General features: G+C 49.3%; 1 protein-coding gene across 1 annotated transcript in view; it reads left to right on the top strand.

Annotated features, from left to right (window-relative positions):
- The window catches only part of LOC144951645 (uncharacterized), a 34,419-nt gene extending 21,675 nt beyond the window's left edge, over positions 1-12,744 (top strand). The window contains exons 4-7 of the mRNA XM_078881936.1: positions 4,820-5,310; positions 8,417-8,521; positions 10,010-10,186; positions 12,592-12,744. Of these exons, the coding sequence (XP_078738062.1) occupies positions 4,820-5,310; positions 8,417-8,521; positions 10,010-10,186; positions 12,592-12,687 (869 nt within the window). The 3' untranslated portion in view covers positions 12,688-12,744. The remainder of the gene's footprint in view (positions 1-4,819; positions 5,311-8,416; positions 8,522-10,009; positions 10,187-12,591) is intronic.
- Positions 12,745-23,722: the final 10,978 nt, after the last annotated feature.

Genomic DNA, 23,722 nt, shown 5'->3' with positions numbered 1-23,722 from the left:
CCCGCCTGTTCTCACCCCCCTGTTCTCACCCCCCTGTTCTCATCCCCTTGTTCTCACCCCCCTGTTCTCACCCCCCTGTTCTCACCCCCCTGTTCTCACCCCCCTGTTCCCTTCCTCGTCTACCCCTCCCCCACGTCCCCACCGATATCCCCCACCCCCCAACTTCCCCCACGGCCATCCTCCCCCTCGTACTCATCCATCGGCGTCATCTTCACCTCCGTTTCCTCCCGACGCATCATCATCAATCATCAACCACCACCATCAACCACCAGCATCATCATCGTTCTTCGTCATCGTATTTATTCGAACAGTCATTGCGCACGTGCCATCCCGCGTGGAACGCGTCCGTGCCATCACCAGTTAGCTGTTGCGGCGCTTGGGTCAAAGCGCTTTATGAATTGAATTAAGATGAAGACGAATGAGCGGAAGCGTGTGGATAGGTTTCAAGGCGCAGTTGAAAACAGACAAAAACTGCCCACAGACTCTTAGGAGCGAGGTTCCCTTCTCCATTTGGGGTCGTGTCTTCATTTGGGGTCGTGAATCCATTTGGGGTCACGTCTCCATTTAGGGTCGTGTCTCCATTTGGGGTCACGTCTCCATTTGGGGTCACGTCTCCATTTGGGGTCGTGTCTTCATTTGGGGTCGTGTCTCCATTTGGGGTCACGTCTCCATTTGGGGTCGTGTCTCCATTTGGGGTCACGTCTCCATTTGGGGTCACGTCTCCATTTGGGGTCGTGTCTTCATTTGGGGTCGTGTCTCCATTTGGGGTCACGTCTCCATTTGGGGTCACGTCTCCATTTGGGGTCACGTCTCCATTTGGGGTCACGTCTCCATTTGGGGTCACGTCTCCATTTGGGGTCGTGAATCCATTTGGGGTCGTGTCTCCATTTGGGGTCACGTCTCCATTTGGGGTCACGTCTCCATTTGGGGTCACGTCTCCATTGGGGGTCACGTCTCCATTTGGGGTCGTGTCTGAATTCAGGGGTCGTGTCTCCATTGGGCTGCTTTGCCCCACGGTGTCCGTCCGTAGTACGCGGCCTCATGTGAGTGTTTTGTTCGGAGTGTGGAGTGGTCGCCGGGTCGTGCGAGCGAGAGAGATGATTGCGAAAGAGCGGCGGGGAGCGGCTCGGGCGCCACGGAGGGCTCCACCTGGGTTCGAATCCGGGTTTCGGGCCACTGCCTGTGACTTAACCCGGTCACCAAGGCCTCGCATACATAGACAATAGACTCGCACAGGGACAATAGACTCGCACAGAGACAATAGACTCGCACAGAGACAATAGACTCGCACAGGGACAATAGACTCGCACAGAGACAATAGACTCGCACAGAGACAATATACTCGCACAGAGACTCGTAGACTCGCACAGAGACAATAGACTCGCACAGAGACAATAGACTCGCACAGAGACAATAGACTCGCACAGAGACAATAGACTCGCACAGAGACAATAGACTCGCACAGAGACAATAGCCTCGCACAGAGACAATATACTCGCACAGAGACTCGTAGACTCGCACAGAGACAATAGACTCGCACAGAGACAATAGACTCGCACAGAGACAATAGACTCGCACAGAGACAATAGACTCGCACAGAGACAATAGACTCGCATACAGAGACAATAGACTCGCACAGAGACTCGTAGACTCGCACAGAGACTCGTAGACTTGCATATAGAGACTCAAAGACTGATATATAGCCATAGACTCACGTATAGTCATAGACTCACATAAAGACCCATAGGCTCGAATAGAAACTCATTGCATCGCATAGAAACGCATAGACTCATATTCTTGGTTCTTTCGGTAAAAGTCACGTAGAAGGCAAATAATAAAATAATAATAAAACATAATAAGATAAAATTCTCACGAGGTTTCGGCCAAAACGTTTCGACCAAAACGTCGTGAGAATTTTATCTTATTATGTTTTATTATTATTTTATTATTTCCCTTCTACGTGACTTTACCGAAAGAACCAAGAATACGAATCCATGCAGTCACGAAAGCTTTAAATCGAAACCCATAGGCTCGAATAGAAACTCACATAGAGAGCCATAAACTGAAATAGAGACCCAAAGACTCATATATATATCCATAGACTCATATAGAGACCCATAGACTCATATAGAGACCCATAGACTCATATAGAGACCCATAGACTCATATAGAGACCAATAGACTCACATAGAGACCCATAGACTCATATAGAGACCCATAGACTCATATAGAGATCCATAGACTCATATAGAGATCCATAGACTCATATAGAGACCCATAGACTCATATAGAGACCAATAGACTCACATAGAGACCCATAGACTCATATAGAGACCCATAGACTCATATAGAGACCAATAGACTCACATAGAGACCCATAGACTCATATAGAGACCCATAGACTCATATAGAGATCCATAGACTCATATAGAGACCAATAGACTCACATAGAGACCCATAGACTCATATAGAGACCCATAGACTCATATAGAGACCCATAGACTCATATAGAGACCAATAGACTCACATAGAGACCCATAGACTCATATAGAGACCCATAGACTCATATAGAGATCCATAGACTCATATAGAGATCCGTAGACTCACAAAGGTATTAGTCGATTAAATGAAGGGGTATCAAGTAATTTATCACAATTAATCTCTCGATTAACGATGCACGGTGACCATATATGGGCAAAGACACGCCCCTTTTGGCCAAAGCCACATCCACTTTCTTCAATATATGGGCAAATCTCTTTTGATCGGTGCTTTTGTCGGGTGTACGATGTTATCATATTACTGTACAGCGCCTTCCCCGCACCTCCGATGAGCGGCGGTTGGCTACGTATGGTGTGAAAGAGGTTCAGCATTGTGCGTACAGTAGTGTACAAACAAACGGGTTCGATCCCGACCTTGGCTCCTGCTGTATATTTGGAGTTTGCGTGTCTCTCTCTCATCATCATCATCACGGTGGCTAGGAGATGTTGACTACCTCGCCTGGTCTACAGGAGGTCGTGGGTTCGATCCCGACCCTGACACCTGCTGCTGTATATTTGGAGTTTGCGTGTCTCTCTCTCTCATCATCATCACGGTGGCTAGGAGATGTTGACTACCTCGCCTGGTCTACAGGAGGTCGTGGGTTCGATCCCGACCCTGACGCCTGCTGCTGTATATTTGGAGTTTGCGTGTCTCTCTCTCATCATCATCATCACGGTGGCTAGGAGATGTTGACTACCTCGCCTGGTCTACAGGAGGTCGTGGGTTCGATCCCGACCCTGACGCCTGCTGCTGTATATTTGGAGTTTGCGTGTCTCTCTCTCATCATCATCACGGTGGCTAGGAGATGTTGACTACCTCGCCTGGTATACAGGAGGTCATGGGTTCGATCCCGACCCTGACGCCTGCTGCTGTATATTTGGAGTTTGCGTGTCTCTCTCTCTCTCATCATCATCACCACAGTGGCTAGGAGATGTTAACTACCTCGCCTGGTCTACAGGAGGTCGTGGGTACGATCCCGACCCTGACGCCTGCTGCTGTATATTTGGAGTCTGCGTGTCTCTCTCTCATTATCATCACGGTGGCTAGGAGTTGTTAACTACCTCGCCTGGTCTACAGGAGGTCGTGGGTTCGATCCCGACCCTGACGCCTGCTGCTGTATATTTGGAGTTTGCGTGTCTCTCTCTCTCATCATCATCACGGTGGCTAGGAGATGTTAACTACCTCGCCTGGTCTACAGGAGGTCATGGGTTCGATCCCGACCCTGACGCCTGCTGCTGTATATTTGGAGGAGGATGTATCCACAATTCTGTGGCTGTCGCCTGATGAGGCTGGTTGTTGTAATTACCGGTGAAATGTCACAACCCTCGAATTGTAAATGTTGTTGTGGGTTTACTCTGCGAACACACAACCAGTGAGTGCTGAACTAGTCACGAATTGGCACGTTGTTTACGCGACAAACCTTACTAATTGGCTGTGTCGGCTGGTGGCGGGTTTAACGACACATTTTTATATTTACGCGATCTAACCCAAAAAAGCCTCTATGCATATTTGGAGTTTGCGTGTCTCTCTCTCTCCCCGTGGTCGCCTGGATTTTCTCCAGGGTCCTTCGGGTTTCCCCTCCACATTTCGAATCAACATCACGTGTTTCGACTATTTGACTGCTACAAATGTCCACGTGATGGTGATGATAATCCCACCACCATCCGACGAGATTGTCATGTTTACTGGCTGTATAGCAAAAGAAGAAACACAATTACTTCATACTCTTAGGTTTTTTCGGTAAAGTCACGTAGGTAAAACATAAAATTAAAAGTTAATAAAAGTAATAATGAAAATAAAATAATAAATCACGACGTTTTGTCTCACTTGATGCAGTAATTTTAGCTGTGACGGTCCCACCTGATGACGGAGACTTGTGTTGCCTCCGAAACGTCGTGATTTATTATTTTATTTTATTTTCATTATTACTTTTATTAACTTTTTATTGTATTTTTTACCTACGTGACTTTACCGAAGAAACCTAAGAGTATGAATCCTTGCAGTCACGGAAGCTTCAAATCTAGAAACAATTACTTCACTATGCGAGTTTTAACATATGCTACAGGCTCTGAACTAGCTTAGTCCAGCACTGCAACGGATGCGATATAAACTTCTGATTGTGAACTTCTTCCTCCGTGACGACCGCCCCTTGCGCTTGTACGATGGGCGACGCGGAGACCGGCCACGCTCGGCCATTCTGCTTCCCATTTCTTACACCGAGTCCACGTTCGTTCTTCTTTTGCTTGCCGCGTTCTCGCTTTTTCCGTGCGCCCCTCCGTAGCGAATCAGCAGGCCGAGAAGCCTAAGCGGGCGATGTGGGACTTTGGCAAGGCAAAGGGCGACGACGATGCCGGGTCCACCAAGCCCGGCGGCGTTGCCGTCGAGGGGGAGAAGCAGCAGCAGCAGCAGGAGACGAAGCAACAGGAAGGTTCCTTTTTCAAAATGTTCTCGGGGAAAGAGGCGACGGGCGCCGCCGACGGGAAGAACGACAGGGGGGAGGACGGCTCCCGCGAGCCGGCGGGGAGACGCGACACGGCGGCGGCTGCGACGGGGGGCGGCACGGCGGGGCAGCAGCAACAGCAGAAGGAGAGCGGAGGGTCCTTCTCGTTGAAGCAGATGTTCGGCGGGAAGGACTCGGCGGCACCGGCGGCCGACGAGGAGGCGGCGCAGAACGCGGCGGGGAAAGCCGAGTCGGCGATGAACGGCCCCGCCGCCAAAACGACGCTGCCCGCCGCTCGGGGAAGATCCGCGGAGAAGCTACGCGCGGCGCAGGTGACCCCACAGTCGTCGGCCACCCCCGCTCGCTCGCTCTCTTTCGCTCTCACTCGCTCACTTCCTCGCTCACTCGCTAGTTCATCACACAATGGTCAAACTGATGTATGGAATTCTCAGAGCTGGCAACCAAATTGTTGAGCGGGCTGAGATGACCAACTCGCCATGTGAGAGAAGCCAGTTACATCACAAAGCAGCCTAAGCGAGTATATATCGGTCCCTAAGTATGTAGGCCTCTGTGAGTCTATGGGTCTCTATGGCACTCTCTGTGAGTCTACAGGTCCCTATGTAAGTCTGTAGGCCTCTGTGAGTCTATGGGTCTCTATGGCAGTCTCTGTGAGTCTACGGGTCCCTATGTAAGTCTGTAGGCCTCTATGAGTCTATGGATCTCTATGTGAGTCTGTTGGTTTCGATGTGAGTCCGTGAGTCTGTGTGCGAACCTGTGGGTCTCTACGTGAGTCCGTGGGTCTCTATGTGAGTCCGTGTGTCTGTGTGTGAACCTGTGGGTCTCTACGTGAGTGCGTGGGTCTCTGTGTGGTGCTGTGGGTCTGTATGCGAGCCTGTGGTTCTCTACGTGAGTCTGTGGGTCTCGATGTGAGTCCGTGTGTCTGTGTGCGAACCTGTGGGTCTCTATGTGAGTCCGTGGGTCTCTATGTGAGTCAGTGGGTCTGTGTGCGAACCTGTGGGTCTCTACGTGAGTGCGTGGGTCTCTGTGTGGTGCTGTGGGTCTGTGTGCGAACCTGTGGTTCTCTACGTGAGTCTGTGGGTCTCTATGTGAGTCCGTGGGTCTGTGTGCGAACCTGTGGGTCTCTACGTGAGCCACCGGTGACCGGGCCGAGACCATGGACTCACTAGACGAGAGAAGCTGGTGTCTCATCATGTGCAGCGGCTGAAACCCGGGGCTCAATCCCAGGCTCTCAGCGGCACAGACCCCTGACCTCCGAGCCATGTCGTCGTTGATGGATGGCGCATCTGTACTTCTTATTTTTATTGGAGATTTCAATTTAGTATTTCTTGGGAAACGGCGTGGTTCACCACCGGCACTTGTTATGCCGAATCTTGCACTTTTTTTTGTTCCTTCGTTGGCTAAAACTTTTAAAAGATCTTGATTTGAAGCTTTCGTGACTGCAGGAACTCATACTCTTTGGTTCTTTCAGTAAAGTCACGTAGGTAGAAAAATAAGTAATATTTAAAACAACTTAAAAAAACACGCTTTAATGAAATGTACCGTACTAGTAATGGACAGAGGTGGGACAAAGTCATTGTTATGCAAGTCCAAGTCGAGTCGCAAGTCATCAAATTCATGACTCGAGTCTGACTCGAGTCCAAGTCACATGACTCGAGTCCACATCTCATAGGTGGGACAAAGTCATTGTTATGCAAGTCCAAGTCGAGTCGCAAGTCATCAAATTCATGACTCGAGTCTGACTCGAGTCCAAGTCACATGACTCGAGTCCACACCTCTGGTAATGGAAGAACTCCACGACTCCAGGAAGTGGCCCCGAGGCTTGTCCAAACGTAAGGGGCCGTGGTCAATTACAGCCAACGTCAGTTGAGCGTGGACAAATAGACCCAAGCCGAAACATAACATGTAAAAAATAATGTTTTAAAATATTTTATTTTTATTTTTTATGATAGAATATAGTATTGTCATCAGTACGACACAAGTATACCAAGTTTGCAGTCGATACCACATTGGGAAGTGTGTAAAAATCGAGTTACAAGATTTGAGGATACAACAACAACGACAACAACGACGAAAACAACAACAACGACAACAGACAGAGTGAGTTAAATATAAGCGTGTAAAAACAACCGAGGTCGCCTACCCCTACCCTCTCTGCGATCTTACATTCACTTGCAAATTCCATCCCTAGCCCCGCCCACCTACCCTTGGGTTGTACCCACCACAAACATTTCCTCCTCGGCAGTCCGTCTGCTGTGGTGTGTCACCTGATGATGATTGCTTGTGTGCCTATCGAAACGTCGTGATTTATTAGTGTATTTTTTTTTATATTCTTGGTTCTTTCGGTAAAGAAAATTTGAAATTTTTTTCAGATTTTCTTGCCATGCATTTCACACTTGATGATAATTGCTTGTGTTGCAGTCGAAACGTCGTGAGAATTTTTATTGTTTCATATTATTTTATTTTATTTCCCTTCTACGTGACTTTACCGAAAGAACCAAGAATATGAATCCCTGCAGTCACGAAAGCTTTAAATCAAAATTTAAGGTATTTTTGTTCTTTTAAAATATTTTTTCATTGATATGATTTCTTACCATTTCCCCCCCATAATACTCGAATTGTAAAACGTCGTAGTGGGTTTACTCTCCAGCACACCGGTGTGTTCTGAACTAGTGACGAATCGGCACGTTCTGTTTACGCAACAAACCTTACTAAGTGGCCGTGTCGGGTTGTGGCGGGTTTAACGACACATTCATATTTACGCGATATAACCCAAAACAACCTCTGTTGTGTATTACATTGGTCATGAACGCCTCCTACTACTACTACCACCACGTGCTAAACTTCTTGTTATCTTTTTTTTCTCTGATGCGTTACGTCCGTCACGGACACGGTGTGTGACACGCGACTTCACAGCATCTTAGCTCACAGGGCTCTTCAGAATGAACTGAAACTGAACCTTACTGCTGCCGCCGCCGCTACCGCTGCTGCTACCGCTGCTAGTACTGCTGCTACTGCTACTACTACTGCTGATACTACTGCTGCTACTACTACTACTGCTACTACCGCTGCTACTGCTGCCGCTGCTGCTACTACTACCGCTGCTACTGCCGCTGCTACTACTACTGCCGCTGCTACTGCCGCTGCTACTACTACTGCTGCTACTACTGCTACTACTACCGCTGCTACTGCCGCTGCTACTACTACTGCTGCTACTACTGCTACTACTACCGCTGCTACTGCCGCTGCTACTGCTGCTGCTACTACTGCTACTACTACCGCTACTACTACTGCTGCTACTACTGCTACTACTACTGCTGCTACTGCTGCTGCTACTACCGTTGCTACTGCCGCTGCCGCTGCTGCCATCGCTACTACTACCGCTGCAAGGGTAACCAACCACGGCGTGTCGCACCGCAGCCGGTGGCAGAGGTCGGAGCGGACGTCCACGAAGCGGCGGGAGAGGCGGCAGGCTCGGACGCGAGCGGGAAGGAGCCGCAGGGCTTCTTCAGCTTCCTGAAGAAGGTGCGTGTTATATAAACTCGCCTTTTGCCTGTCCAAGGACGGGTGTATTGCCGTGAAACTTGCAAGCGAAAAGCAGACCGCGACGTGATATATTCATTGCATCAATTCGTGTGCAATTTGTAAGCGGCGCGGTGACACAGACCTCTTTTATTTTAAGGTTATAATCCCTTGTTCGTCACGACGTCCTTTTTACTTCGATGTCTCAACAGCGTGACGGAGATCGCGTGACGTGAGGGTTCTGCCTTTGTAGCGAGGGTTGTAAGTTGACGCTGAGGAGGGGGGAGGAGACGCCTCGGCCCCCCCCCCCCCATGTGGAGTGACGTCACCCGCTAATTATTATGAATGGTGGGGGGGGGTGTCCATTTGTAAGACGTCACCTGCTCATGAATATTAATGAGGGGGGCTGTTCGACGTGGAGCGAAGTCACGAGCGTTAAGGACAGACATTACTGCGCGCTTGTGTTGCGATCGAAACGTCGTAGTTTTTTGTTTTGTTATTTTCTTTGAACCTATCTACGTGACTTTACCGAAAGACCCCAAGGAATATGGTCGGCACATGACACTATTATTATAGGCTTGGCTCTCCTCCTATTCCCGTGGTGTGACACTCCGCGGCACAAATCTGCTCGTGATTGTTTGGATCATCGTCGCTACCACCACTGCCGTTGTCGTTGTCAACGCCACTGACAAAAACAAGACCGGGGCTTGTGACGTCCCTCGAAGACGCAGACCTCCTGGGAGAACCAGGACGGTGGCAACCCGAATGGATGCCACCGCCTCTACAACGGCCCCCCCCCTACTCCCCCTACCCCCCGTACCCCCCCCCCTCTTCCACACAACGGCCGCCGCTGCTCTCTTCCTGCTTCACGTCGCTTCGCATCCCCCCTCCCCCCCTGTGCCCCCCCTCCCCCCCTGTGCCCCCCCTCCCCCCCTGTGCCCCCCTCCCCCCCTGTGCCCCCCTCCCTCCCCCCCTGTGCCCCCCCTCCCCCCCTGTGCCCCCCTCCCCCCCTGTGCCCCCCCTCCCCCCCTGTGCCCCCCCTCCCCCCCTGTGCCCCTCTCCCCCCCTGTGCCCCCCTCCCTCCCCCCCTGTGCCCCCCCTCCCCCCCTGTGCCCCCCCTCCCCCCTGTGCCCCCTCCCTCCCTGTGCCCCCCTCCCTCCCCCCCTGTGACCTCCCTCCCCATGTGCCCCCCCTCTTCTGTACCCTCCTCCCTCCCCCCGTGTGACCCCCCCTCTCCTTGTGCCCCCCCTGCCCCGTGCCCCCCCGCTCCCCCCGTGTGACTTCCCCTCCCCCATGCGCTCCCCCACCCCCTGTGCCCCCCTTCCTCCCCCATGCGCCCCCCACCTACCCTTACACCCCACCCCCTCTCCCATGCGTCCCCCACCTCCCTCCTTGGCCCCCCCTCCCCCCGTGCCCCCCCTCCCTCCCCCGTGCACCCCCCCCTCATGCACCCCCCCCTCCACCCCCCCTCCACCCCCCCTCCACCCCCAGGGTCCCAGCGACATGACAGACGGGGCGGGCCACAGTGGCGGGCTGCTGAGGCTGCAGTCGGTGAGCCTGCAGGAGCCGGCGGACGAGGGGCTCCCCTCCGACTCCGCGTCCCTCTCCGACGCTCGCTCCTCTTCGTCCGCGTCAGCCGCGGCCTTCGGGGGCTTCTTCAGGTCCATGGTGAGCGCGTGAGGACGTGCGTGCGTGTCCGTGTGTGCGTGCGTGTCCGCGTGCGTGCGTGCGTGTCCGCGTGCGTGCGTGCGTGCCCGCGTGCGTGTCCGTGTGTGCGTGCGTGTGTGTGTGTGCCCGCGTGCGTGCGTGTGTGCGTGCATGCGTGCGTGCGTGCGTGTCCGTGTGTTCGTGCGTGTGTGTGTGTGCCCGCGTGCGTGTCCGTGTGTGCGTGCGTGCGTGCGTGCCCGCGTGCGTGTCCGTGTGTGCGTGTGTGTGCGTGCTCGCGTGCGTGTCCGTGTGTGCGTGCGTGCGTGCCCGCGTGCGTGTCCGTGTGTGCGTGCGTGTGTGTGTGTGCCCGCGTGCGTGCCCGCGTGTGTGTCCGCGTGCCCACGTGCGTACGTGCATGCGTGGAACTTCTTTCGCACCGATTTAAAGTTTTCGTGACTGCAGGGATTCATTTTCTTGGTTCTTTCGGTAAAGTAATCACGTAGAAGGGAAGTAATAAAATAATAAAAACAAAACATAACAAAATAATATAATTCTCACGACGTTTCGGCCACAACGCAAGCAGCCGTCCTCAGGTGAAAAATGAAACACCACCAAGCTAGGAGCGTATATATAAGCTGGGTTGGAGGGGGGGAGGTGGGAAGAAGAGCGCCTTAGCAACATATATTTGCATATATTTTGTTATGTTTTGTTTTAATTATTTTATTACTTCCCTTCTACGTGACTTTACCGAAAGAACCAAGAAGATTCTTTCGCGCCGTACGTAGCCGGCCGTGCTCATCGGAGGGCGCGGGAAAATCCTGCCGTGGGATCCGTTTGCTTATTTTACTTTTCGTGTCGATTCGACGTCAAGTCCGGGCCACGCGCACCGCCGGACGGGGGAGGGGGGGGGTAGAGTCGGTTGTTTCAAGTTTTCAAGTTTCGTTTATTAGGTATAAGCCCTGTGAGCCATGCGGCTCTTGAGTCGGGTGCAACCGCAACAAACTAAATATGAACTGCGAACACCTTAAAGCGACGACGTGCAACAGAAACATCCTGGATACACCAGCAAATCTTCCAAAGGGCAGCAGACGTGGGGGCAGGGCGGGGTGGGGGGGGGGGCAGGGTGAGCGGGGAGGGAAGGGCAGGGGGGCCTGGACAGAAGCCCCCCGATACGGATGGAGAAGGAGGCTCAAGATGAGCGGCAGGGAGAGAGAGTGAACATCGCCACTGGGGAGACAAAGGCGGCCGGCCGTGGTGCTGGCAACCCACCCCCTCGTGTGCCGTGCCGGCCTTCGTAGGTGCCGGGTGAGATCGCGTAAAGATATAAATGCGTCGTTAAAACTCGCCACCTCCCGACACGGCCAACTAGTAAGGGTTGTCACGTGAACAGAACGTGGCCAATTCGTCACTAGTACAGCACTAGTGTGTAGTGTAGTGTATAGTAGTGTAGTGTATAGTGAAGTGTATAGTGTAGTGTATAGTAGTGTAGTGTATAGTGAAGTGTATAGTGTAGTGTAAAGTAGTGTATAGTAGTGGAGTGTATAGTAGTGTAGTGTATTGTGAAGTGTATAGTAGTGTAGTGTATAGTGTAGTGTGTAGTGTAGTATATTATTAGTACAGCACACTGGTGTGTTGGAGAGCCAAGCCTCAACATTTACAATCTGAGTACGACGTTTCGCCAGTAATTACAACCAGCTTCATCAGGCGACAGCCAGATGTGTGGAGAAGTCCACCTGTTTCGTTCCTCATATAGAGGCGTAGATGTGACGACAAAACTCGTGCGCTCTCCGTGTGCTGTACTAGTATACTACACTATACACTACACTACTATACACTACACTACTATACACTACACTACTATACACTACACTATACACTGCACTATACACTACACTATATACTACACTATACACTAGTTTTGTACTAGTGACGAATTGGCACGTTCTGTTTACGTGACAACCCTTACTAATTGGCTGTGTTGGGTGGTGGCGGGTTTAACGACACAACATTCATATATTTACTCGATCAAACGCCCCAAAAAAACCTGTGTTGGTATTGGTCGTGAAAGCCTCCTACAGCCTGTTAAACAGCCTGTTGAGGCTATACGGGGGATCTTTATCTTTATTTCTAGATTTGAAGCTTTCGTGACTGCAAGGATTCATACTCTTAGTTCTTTCGATAAAGTCACGTAGGTAAAAAAATGAAATTAAAATTAATACAAATAAAAAAGTAAAACAAAAATAAATAAAAAATGGAAAAACTAATTAATAAATGATAACTATTTTATAAAGAACTATATAGAAAATTAATAATAAATAATAACAAATAATTTCATTTTTTTACCTACGTGACTTTACCGAAATAACTAAGACTACTTTATCTTTGTGTGCGGGGTGGGTGTGGGGGTGTTGACCTCGCGTGCGCAGGGAGGCAAGAGGACTGCGACGGTCGCAACGCAGACGGAGCCGGTGCAAGTGCTGCCCATCAAGGACAACCCCTTCAGCTTTCGCAAGAAGATGTGACGGAGGGCGGCCAAACAGCAACCGGCGCGGGGGGTGATGTTCAACTCCTGCCGCGTCTTCACGGTCACCGGCCATGGAAGCGAAGGTGCTTCCATGGCCGGTGACCGGCAACGGCGGCGGTGCTCCGGTGTCAACAGGGATGAACACGAGGATTGGGGAGCGGGCGGCGTGGGGAGGGGGGGATTGTGTGGAATAAAAAAAAAATCAACGATAAAAAAATGTATCTACATTTTAAGTTTAACACGTAGGCTCTCGCGAACATGAAAAAAACACCTTTATTAGTATGAATCTACATTTGTTGCTATGATTTTTAGTTTTATTGGAGTGCAAATCGTCAACGGCAGCCGTGTCAGACATGAGTGCGTCTGTTCACTGCTAATCGTTGGGACCACTGCAGCTCAAAGACTCGGTCCCTGCAATTTTAGGAGATGTCCCGTGTGTGTGCGTGCGTGTGTGTGTGTGCGTGCGTGTGTGTGTGCGCGTGTGTGTGTGTGCGTGTGTGTGCGTGTGTGCGTGCGCGTGTGTGTGCGCGTGTGTGTGCGGGTGTGTGTGTGCATGTGTGTGTGTGCGCGTGTGTGTGTGGGTGTGTGTGTGCGAGTGTGTGTGTGGGTGTGTGTGTGCGTTTGAGTGTGTGTGTGTGCGGGGAGCGGTGGTGCAGCGGTTAGCGCGCTGCGCTACGAACCTGGCGACCCGGGTTCGATTCTCGCTCACGGCCAACACCGGTGACGATGATCTGAACCGGTCCTGGGCCTCCCCTAGGTCGACTCAGCCTGAAATGAGTACCTGGTGCAGTGTGGAAACATCGCCACTGGGGAGACAAAGGCGGTCGAGCGTGGTGCTGTGTACCGTTCCGGCCTTCATAGGTGCTCGCTAACAGCACTTGCCCCTACAGTCTGTTAAGGCTATGCGGGGGGTCTTTGTGTGCGTGTGTGCTCGCCATTTGAAGGCCCGAAGACTCAGCGTCGGTGATTTCGCCGAACTCGTTTAACCCAGAGAGCATTCGCCCGGGAAGAGGTCTCAAGATTCTTTTGCAGGAATGTCCTGTGAAGTTTTTCGCAATGTATGGATGGGGAAGCCGAGTTTGTGCGCTCCCAATCGAGCGATTTGCAGGGGATATTCGCAGCTTGGGGATGTTTTTCGGTTCACGGCAGTCGCAATGCAATGTGGGGTTTTTTTTTAATTTGAAAACAAAATGTTATTGCGGGAGGAAAGCAGAGACTCCGGAGGAAAACGCCCACGCGGAAGAGGTGTAGAACATACAAACTCCACGCGGAAGAGGTGTAGAACGTACAAACTCCACGTGGAAGAGGTGTAGAACATACAAACTCCACGCGGAAGAGGTGTAGAACATACAAACTCCACGCGGAAGAGGTGTAGAACATACAAACTCCACGTGGAAGAGGTGTAGAACACACAAACTCCACGCGGAAGAGGTGTAGAACATACAAACTCCACGTGGAAGAGGTGTAGAACATACAAACTCCACGTGGAAGAGGTGTAGAACATACAAACTCCACGCGGAAGAGGTGTAGAACATACAAACTCCACGCGGAAGAGGTGTAGAACATACAAACTCCACGCGGAAGAGGTGTAGAACATACAAACTCCACGTGGAAGAGGGGCAGAACATACAAACTCCACGCGGAAGAGGTGTAGAACATACAAACTCCACGCGGAAGAGGTGTAGAACATACAAACTCCACGTGGAAGAGGGTGTAGAACATACAAACTCCACGCGGAAGAGGTGTAGAACATACAAACTCCACGCGGAAGAGGTGTAGAACATACAAACTCCACGCGGAAGAGGTGTAGAACATACAAACTCCACGCGGAAGAGGTGTAGAACATACAAACTCCACGCGGAAGAGGGGCAGAACATACAAACTCCACGCGGAAGAGGTGTAGAACATACAAACTCCACGTGGAAGAGGTGCAGAACATACAAACTCCACGTGGAAGAGGTGTAGAACATACAAACTCCACGTGGAAGAGGTGTAGAACATACAAACTCCACGTGGAAGAGGGGCAGAACATACAAACTCCACGTGGAAGAGGTGTAGAACATACAAACTCCACGTGGAAGAGGTGTAGAACATACAAACTCCACGTGGAAGAGGGGCAGAACATACAAACTCCACGCGGAAGAGGTGTAGAACATACAAACTCCACGCGGAAGAGGTGTAGAACATACAAACTCCACGCGGAAGAGGTGTAGAACATACAAACTCCACGCGGAAGAGGTGTAGAACATACAAACTCCACGCGGAAGAGGTGTAGAACATACAAACTTCATGCGGAAGAGGTGTAGAACATACAAACTCCACGCGGAAGAGGTGTAGAACATACAAACTCCACGCGGAAGAGGTGTAGAACATACAAACTCCACGTGGAAGAGAGTGTAGAACATACAAACTCCACGTGGAAGAGGTGTAGAACATACAAACTTCACGCGGAAGAGGTGTAGAACATACAAACTCCACGCGGAAGAGGTGTAGAACATACAAACTCCACGTGGAAGAGGTGTAGAACATACAAACTACACGCGGAAGAGAGTGTAGAACATACAAACTCCACGCGGAAGAGAGTGTAGAACATACAAACTCCACGCGGAAGAGAGTGTAGAACATACAAACTCCACGCGGAAGAGGTGCAGAACATACAAACTCCACGCGGAAGAGGTGTAGAACATACAAACTCCACGCGGAAGAGGTGGAGAACATACAAACTCCACGCGGAAGAGGTGTAGAACATACAAACTCCACGTGGAAGAGGTGCAGAACATACAAACTACACGCGGAAGAGGTGTAGAACATACAAACTCCACGCGGAAGAGAGTGTAGAACATACAAACTCCACGCGGAAGAGGTGTAGAACATACAAACTCCACGCGGAAGAGAGTGTAGAACATACAAACTCCACGTGGAAGAGGGGCAGAACATACAAACTTCAAGCGGAAGAGAGTGTAGAACATACAAACTCCACGTGGAAGAGGGGCAGAACATACAAACTTCACGCGGAAGAGAGTGTAGAACATACAAACTCCACGTGGAAGAGGGGCAGAACATACAAACTCCACGTGGAAGAGGTGTAGAACATACAAACTCCACGCGGAAGAGGTGTAGAACATACAAACTTCAAGCGGAAGAGGGGCAGAACATACAAACTCCACGTGGAAGAGGGTGTAGAACATACAAACTCCAAGCGGAAGAGGTGTAGAACATACAAACTTCACGTGGAAGAGGGGCAGAACATACAAACTCCACGCGGAAGAGGTGTAGAACATACAAACTCCAAGCGGAAGAGGTGTAGAACATACAAACTTCACGTGGAAGAGGGGCAGAACATACAAACTCCAAGCGGAAGAGGTGTAGAACATACAAACTCCACGCGGAAGAGGTGTAGAACATACAAACTCCACGCGGAAGAGGTGTAGAACATACAAACTTTACGTGGAAGAGGGGCAGAACATACAAACTCCACGTGGAAGAGGTGTAGAACATACAAACTCCCCGTGGAAGAGGTGCAGAACATACAAACTCCACGTGGAAGAGGTGCAGAACATACAAACGTCAAGCGGAAGAGGTGTAGAACATACAAACTCCCCGTGGAAGAGGGGCAGAACATACAAACTTCAAGCGGAAGAGGTGTAGAACATACAAACTCCACGCGGAAGAGGTGTAGAACATACAAACTCCACGCGGAAGAGGTGTAGAACATACAAACTCCACGTGGAAGAGGTGTAGAACATACAAACTTCACGCGGAAGAGGGTGTAGAACATACAAACTCCACGCGGAAGAGGTGTAGAACATACAAACTCCACGTGGAAGAGGTGTAGAACATACAAACTTCACGCGGAAGAGGTGTAGAACATACAAACTTCAAGCGGAAGAGGTGTAGAACATACAAACTTCACGCGGAAGAGGTGTAGAACATACAAACTTCACGCGGAAGAGGTGTAGAACATACAAACTTCAAGCGGAAGAGGTGTAGAACATACACACTCCACGCGGAAGAGGTGTAGAACATACAAACTTCACGCGGAAGAGGTGTAGAACATACAAACTCCACGTGGAAGAGGTGTAGAACATACACACTCCACGCGGAAGAGGTGTAGAACATACAAACTCCACGCGGAAGAGGGGCAGAACATACAAACTTCACGCGGAAGAGGGGCAGAACATACAAACTCCACGCGGAAGAGGGGCAGAACATACAAACTCCACGTGGAAGAGGTGTAGAACATACAAACTCTACGTGGAAGAGGTGTAGAACATACAAACTCCACGCGGAAGAGGGTGGGGGACATACAAACTCCACGCGGAAAAGGCGATTAAAGTCTGTGATCGAACCCAGGAATCTTCCGGTGCATGGGAGTCGGCGATTCGTTGCCACCGCTGCATCTCAACTCCGGTCTTCTTGACCCCGCCGTGGTGCAGATTCCAGCGATTTCAGACCATCGGGCATCGCGTGCAGCGTGTGGTGGTTCGTGCGGATGGGAAATATTCATATTCTTAGGTTTTTTCGGTAAAGTCACGTAGGTAAAAAATTAAAGTTAACAAAAGTAAAATAAAAACAAGTATAACCCGTAAAAACAAAGTTTTTCACTATAAATCCTTTATATGCGTGGCGGCTAGAGTCCTCTCGTCCTCTGGCTTGAGATGGCTGCCACCTATGGGTCAGATGATTGCATGGCAGCATTAAGCAATTGGTAATTAAATATAACATTTTTGTCCTAAAAAGTGCAAAATTTTGGAAAAAAAATTCACGAACATTAATTGTCACGCACAACGAGTCTGTGTGCAAAATGTCAGCTCGATTGAATCACGGGAAGTGGGTTAAAAAACGACCGAAAGATTTGCACGGTCCTAAGCAAGCAAGCAAGTGAACTTAATATAAAGGATTTAATAAAATAAAAATCACGACGTTTCGGAAGCAACACAAGCTTCCGTCTTCCAGCTTCCGTCTGTGTTGCCTCAGAAACGTCGTGATTTTTATGTAATTTTAATTTTACTTTTATAAATTTAAATTTTTTTACCTACGTGACTTTGCCGAAAAAACCTAAGAAAATGAATCCTTGCAGTCACGAAAGCTTCAAATCTAGGATGGGAAAGATTATTAGTCGGGCGTTCTCGTTCTTGTACAATCATTGGCAGGGAACCTTTATTCTGCCAAGGGCCATTTGGATGTTTATATAACGTCATTCGCGGGCCATACAAAATCATCAACTTAAAAATTAGCCCGTTTTATTTGGTCAAACATTTAATTCGCTTACCCCTAATGTGATGGCTGGAACAGACTAATTAATTTGCGGACCTTATATTTGTTTCTTAAAACGCTATCATTGCCAGGAAGTTTTTTTTAAGAATATAGATTTTGTTATTTGTTGTTGCCAATATTTTATTCCTAATTGCGCCGCCACGAGACGAGATGCCAACGTATCCAGGCTGTGGAATGCACGCAGTGAGCAGTGCACCACCCTGTGTGTCTGAGAGCGAATCGCCCCACGGAAGGGGAGATTGCATCAATCATTTGACAATTGCCTCTGTCGTTGTTCTCCGCATCTTATGTCCCTTGCTCCAGCCCACGTGGTAAAGTAAATGTCGCGTGGCACTCGATCCCACGTGTCGCGCGCTTTCATGATGCGCCACCGCGCCCGTCTGGAACGCTCTTCCTTTCGACGTTGGGGATGCCACTGGAGCTGTGCACGTTTAAATAATCTGCATTGAAAATGAATTTATTTGAAACGGATTTTTGTGCTCAGTTTGTTTTCCTTCCCCCCGCACCTCCGATTAGCATGGTTGGCTACGTACGGTGCGAAAGAAGCTCAACATACACACATGGACTGACATAGAGACCCATATACTCACACAGAGACCCGTAGACTCACACAGAGACCCATAGACTCACACAGAGACCCATATACTCACACAGAGACCCATAGACTCATACAGAGACCCATAGACTCACACAGAGACCCATAGACTCACACAGTGATCCAAAGACTCACACAGAGACCCATAGACTCACACAGAGACCCATAGACCCACACAGAGACTCATAGACTCACACAGAGACTCATAGTCTCACACAGAGACCCATACACTCACACAGAGACCCATACACTCACACAGAAACCCATAGACCCACACAGAGACTCATAGACTCACACAGAGACCCATAGACTCACGCAGAGACCCGTAGACTCACACAGAGACCCATAGACCCACACAGAGATCCATAGACTCACACAGAGATCCATAGACTCACACGGAGACACATAGACTCACACAGAGACCCATATACTCACACAGAGACCCATATACTCACACAGAGACCCATATACTCACACAGAGATCCATAGACTCACACGGAGACACATAGACTCACACAGGGACCCATAGACTCACACAGACCCATAGACTCATATAGAGACCCACAGACTCACACAGAGATCCATAGACTCACACCAGGACCCATAGACTCACACAAGGACCCATAGACTCACACAGAGATCCATAGACTCACACGGAGACACATAGACTCACACAGGGACCCATAGACTCACACAGGGACCCATAGACTCATATAGAGACCCACAGACTCACACAGAGATCCATAGACTCACACAGAGACCCATAGACTCACACAGGGACCCATAGACTCATACAGAGACCCACAGACTCACACAGAGATCCATAGACTCACACAGAGACCCATAGACTCACACAGGGACCCATAGACTCATACAGAGACCCATAGACCCACACAGAGACCCATAGACTCGCATAGAGACACATAGACTCGCATAGAGACCCATAGACTGGCATAGAGACCCATAGACTCACACAGAGACACATACACTCACACATAGATCCATAGACTCACACAGAGACCCATAGACTCACACAGAGACCCATAGACTCACACAGAGATCCATATACTCACACAGAGACCCATTGACTCACACAGAGACCCATAGACTCACACAAGGACCCATAGACTCACACAGAGACCCATAGACTCACACAGAGACCCACAGACTCACACAGACTCACACAGAGACCCATAGACTCACACAGAGACCCATTGACTCACACAGAGACCCATAAACTCACAAGGACCCATAGACTCACACAGAGACCCATAGACTCACACAGAGACCCACAGACTCACACAGACTCACACAGAGACCCATAGACTCACACAGAGACCCATAGACTCACACAGAGACCCATTGACTCACACAGAGACCCATTGACTCACACAGAGACCCATAGACTCACACAAGGACCCATAGACTCACACAGAGACCCATCGTTTGTTGTCCTTTCCCCGCACGTCTGATAAGCACGGTTAGCTACGTACGGTGCGAAAGAAGATCAACAAGAAAAATAAGTATGTGACGTTTCAAGCAATGGCCCTGCTTCATGGCACACCTTTTAATTATCGGAGCTGGAATTTTTTGTTCGCCAAATTAATTGCCAAACCAAAATGTATTGTCGCGGTGCGTCTGCTTTCGTGCGTGTGTACAGTCATCCCATTCTGTTCTTGCTCGCGATGATGGCAGCAGCAGCAGCAGCAGCGAGATGATCAGGAGCCTCATGCCAATGTCGAGGCCTCTGCTGCTGCTGCTGCTGCTGGCCATGACGAGAGAGAGAGGGCTTCAGCAGATACCGACAGACGGTCCCGTGTCATTTTTCGTGCAGTCATTGATGACGGGGCCCTGAGGGTCCCGCTGTTGTCACCGGCGTGGTGAGGTTTGGTCGAACAACGGCCAACGATCCGAAACAGCGTGGGGAGGCTTATCGACCAGCAGTGGATTGACGAAGAGCGCTGTGTAATAAAGGTCGTGGAAGCGACTTCTGGAATCCGGTCTTTATTTGTCTTTCGTTCACAACACTCCCATCTTACTCCTTCACGCTGCTGACAGACAGCGTGAGAGGGAGAGAGAGACACGCGCGGCCACGTGGCAGCCTGAACCACGTGGCAGCCTGGACCACGTGGCAGCCTGGACCACGTGGCAGCCTGGACCACGTGGCAGCCTGGACCACGTGGCAGCCTGGACCACGTGGCAGCCTGGACCACGCTCCAGCGTGGCCTCACCCTCCGTTCGTTCCAGATCTGACCACGTGTTGTCCGTCTCCACCCCTTTTAATACCCGGGTCACGTGGTACCTTTCCGCCAATCCTAGTTAACCTCTATGGAATCTTCTAGACTCCATCGTACGCTCCCAGGACCACGCCCCTGACTCGTCCCCCCATTGGCTGTGGCTAAAGCCAGCAGAACCAATCCTCTACTTACAGATGTCACCTTCCCATTACGTCAGGGCCACGCCCCTAGACTTCCCCCCATTGGCTATGGGCCAGGACCGGTAGAGCCAATCATCGTAACGAGGTGTGATCCATCAGAAACCGGATATATCCTCACATTACACCTGTAATAAATAAAATAAAATTATATAAAAAAAAATTACTGGCTATATATTTCAATCGATGCATCGTGTTTTACCCAGTTAACACAAAGTTTTGCCGAGTCTCAATAAGAGTTTTTTTTTTGTCTCTTTTCCGGAAGAATTCTGATCTCACGTTCGAGCCTGGAGGGAAACCCCCACAATATTCGGGGGGTAACGCTCAAAAGTTACACACGGGTTGATATCAAAAGGCTACTTGCTTTTCGATTTAAAGCTTTCGTGACTGCAGGGATTCATCTTCTTGGTTCTTTCGGTAAGTCACGTAGAATGGAAATAATAAAATAATAAAAATAAAACATAATAAAATAATTATCACGACGTTTCGGCCACAACGCAAGCAGCCGTCCTCAGGTGGAGAACAGGACTCTGTCTTCTCGACAGACCTGTTCTCCACCTGAGGACGGCTGCTTGCGTTGTGGCCAAAACGTCGTGATAATTATTTTATTATGTTTTATTTTTATTATTTTATTATTTCCATTCTACGTGACTTACCGAAAGAACCAAGAAGATGAATCCCTGCAGTCACGAAAGCTTTAAATCGAAATTTAAAAGGAAGTTTCAACCCTTGCGTAGCTTCGCGGAGTCCTAGGGGTGGAACGGACGGGTGGGGGTTGGGGCAGAGCAATTCCACGCCCTCTTTCCACCTTTGTCTTCCCCCGGGGGCACCGGGACATACCTGGACAACCCCTTATCAGTGCCCTACCTTATTACAGAGCAATTTCAGATCTCGTTGGTCACCCCATGCCCTTTATAGATCTCAACGTTCATCCTATATACTTCACTATACACTACACTATACACTCCACTATACACTATACTATACACTACACTATACACTCTACACTACACTATACACTACACTACTATACACTACACTATACACTACACTACTATACACTACACTATACACTCCACTATACACTACACTATACACTACACTACTATACACTACACTATACACTACACTATACACTACTATGCACTACACTATACACTACACTATACACTACACTACTATACACTACACTATACACTACGATGCACTACACTATACACTATACACTACACTATACACTATACTATACACTACACTATACACTATACTATACACTACACTATACACTACTATACACTACACTATACACTATACACTACACTATACACTATACTATACACTACACTATACACTATACTATACACTATACACTCCACTATACACTATACTATACACTACACTATACACTCTACACTACACTATACACTACACTACTATACACTACACTATACACTACACTACTATACACTACACTATACACTCCACTATACACTACACTATACACTACACTACTATACACTACACTATACACTACACTATACACTACTATGCACTACACTATACACTACACTATACACTACACTACTATACACTACACTATACACTCCACTATACACTACACTACTATAATTCTAGATTTGAAGCTTTTGAAGTGATGATGGGTACAAACTTCGTAATCATTGGAAAGATGTTATCAACCACGCCAAAAAGACTTAATCACAAATTTTTTGGACCATCTTATCTGACAGGCACTATTTTACTGTACTTTACCGAGTGTTAACATCCCCAGTTATTTTAACAGTACTCTCTTCATTGTTCAGCCAGCATTGGTATAAACATGGGCATTTTCGTTCTTTTGTCTATCATGTGTATCAGACCCCCCCTCCCCCTCTCTCTCCATTGTGTTGGCGTGTGCAGTAATTGGCCGCTTGCGCACAAGCGCTTCCACGTCCGTCGCCCACCCTTTTGGCCTCGCCCCCCCCCCGCCCCCCCCTCCCTCCCGATACGTTCCATTCATTTCCTACCATAGTCTGATGAGCTCCCCCTAAGTTTGTACCCATCATCATTTTCGTTCTTTTGTCTATCATGTGTATTAGACCTCCCCTCCTCCTCTCTGCCCATTGTGTTGGCGGGTGCAGTGGCTGGCCGCTTGCGCACAATCGCTCCATTGTGTTGGCGTGTGCAGTAATTGGCCGCTTGCGCACAAGCGCTTCCACGTCCATCGCCCACCCTTTTGGCCTCGCCCCCCCTCCCTCCCGATACGTTCCTTTCATTGGCTACCATAGTCTGATGAGCTCCCCCTCCCTCTCCCTCCCCCCTCAACTCGCTTTTAAGGGATTACATCGCCTCTTTTAAGGGATTACATGAATCATCGCCTCACTTGATACAGCTAATCTGGCTGTGACGGTCCCACCTGATGACGGAGACTTGTGTTGCCTCCGAAACGTCGTGATTTTTGTTTTTATTTTATTTTATTTTACTTTCTACGTGACTTTACCGAAAAAACCTAAGAAGATACACTACTATACACTACACTATACACTACACTATACACTACTATACACTACACTATACACTACACTATACACTACACTATACACTACTATGCACTACACTATACACTACACTACTATACACTACACTATACACTACTATGCACTACACTATACACTCCACTATACACTACACTATACACTACACTATACACTACACTATACACTCCACTAT

Source organism: Lampetra fluviatilis, chromosome 63 (assembly GCF_964198595.1).
Source record: "Lampetra fluviatilis chromosome 63, kcLamFluv1.1, whole genome shotgun sequence".
Classification (NCBI taxonomy): Eukaryota; Metazoa; Chordata; class Hyperoartia; order Petromyzontiformes; family Petromyzontidae; genus Lampetra; species Lampetra fluviatilis.
Note: the sequence above shows the minus strand (reverse complement) of the source record. Positions and strands in the feature narration are given on the sequence as shown.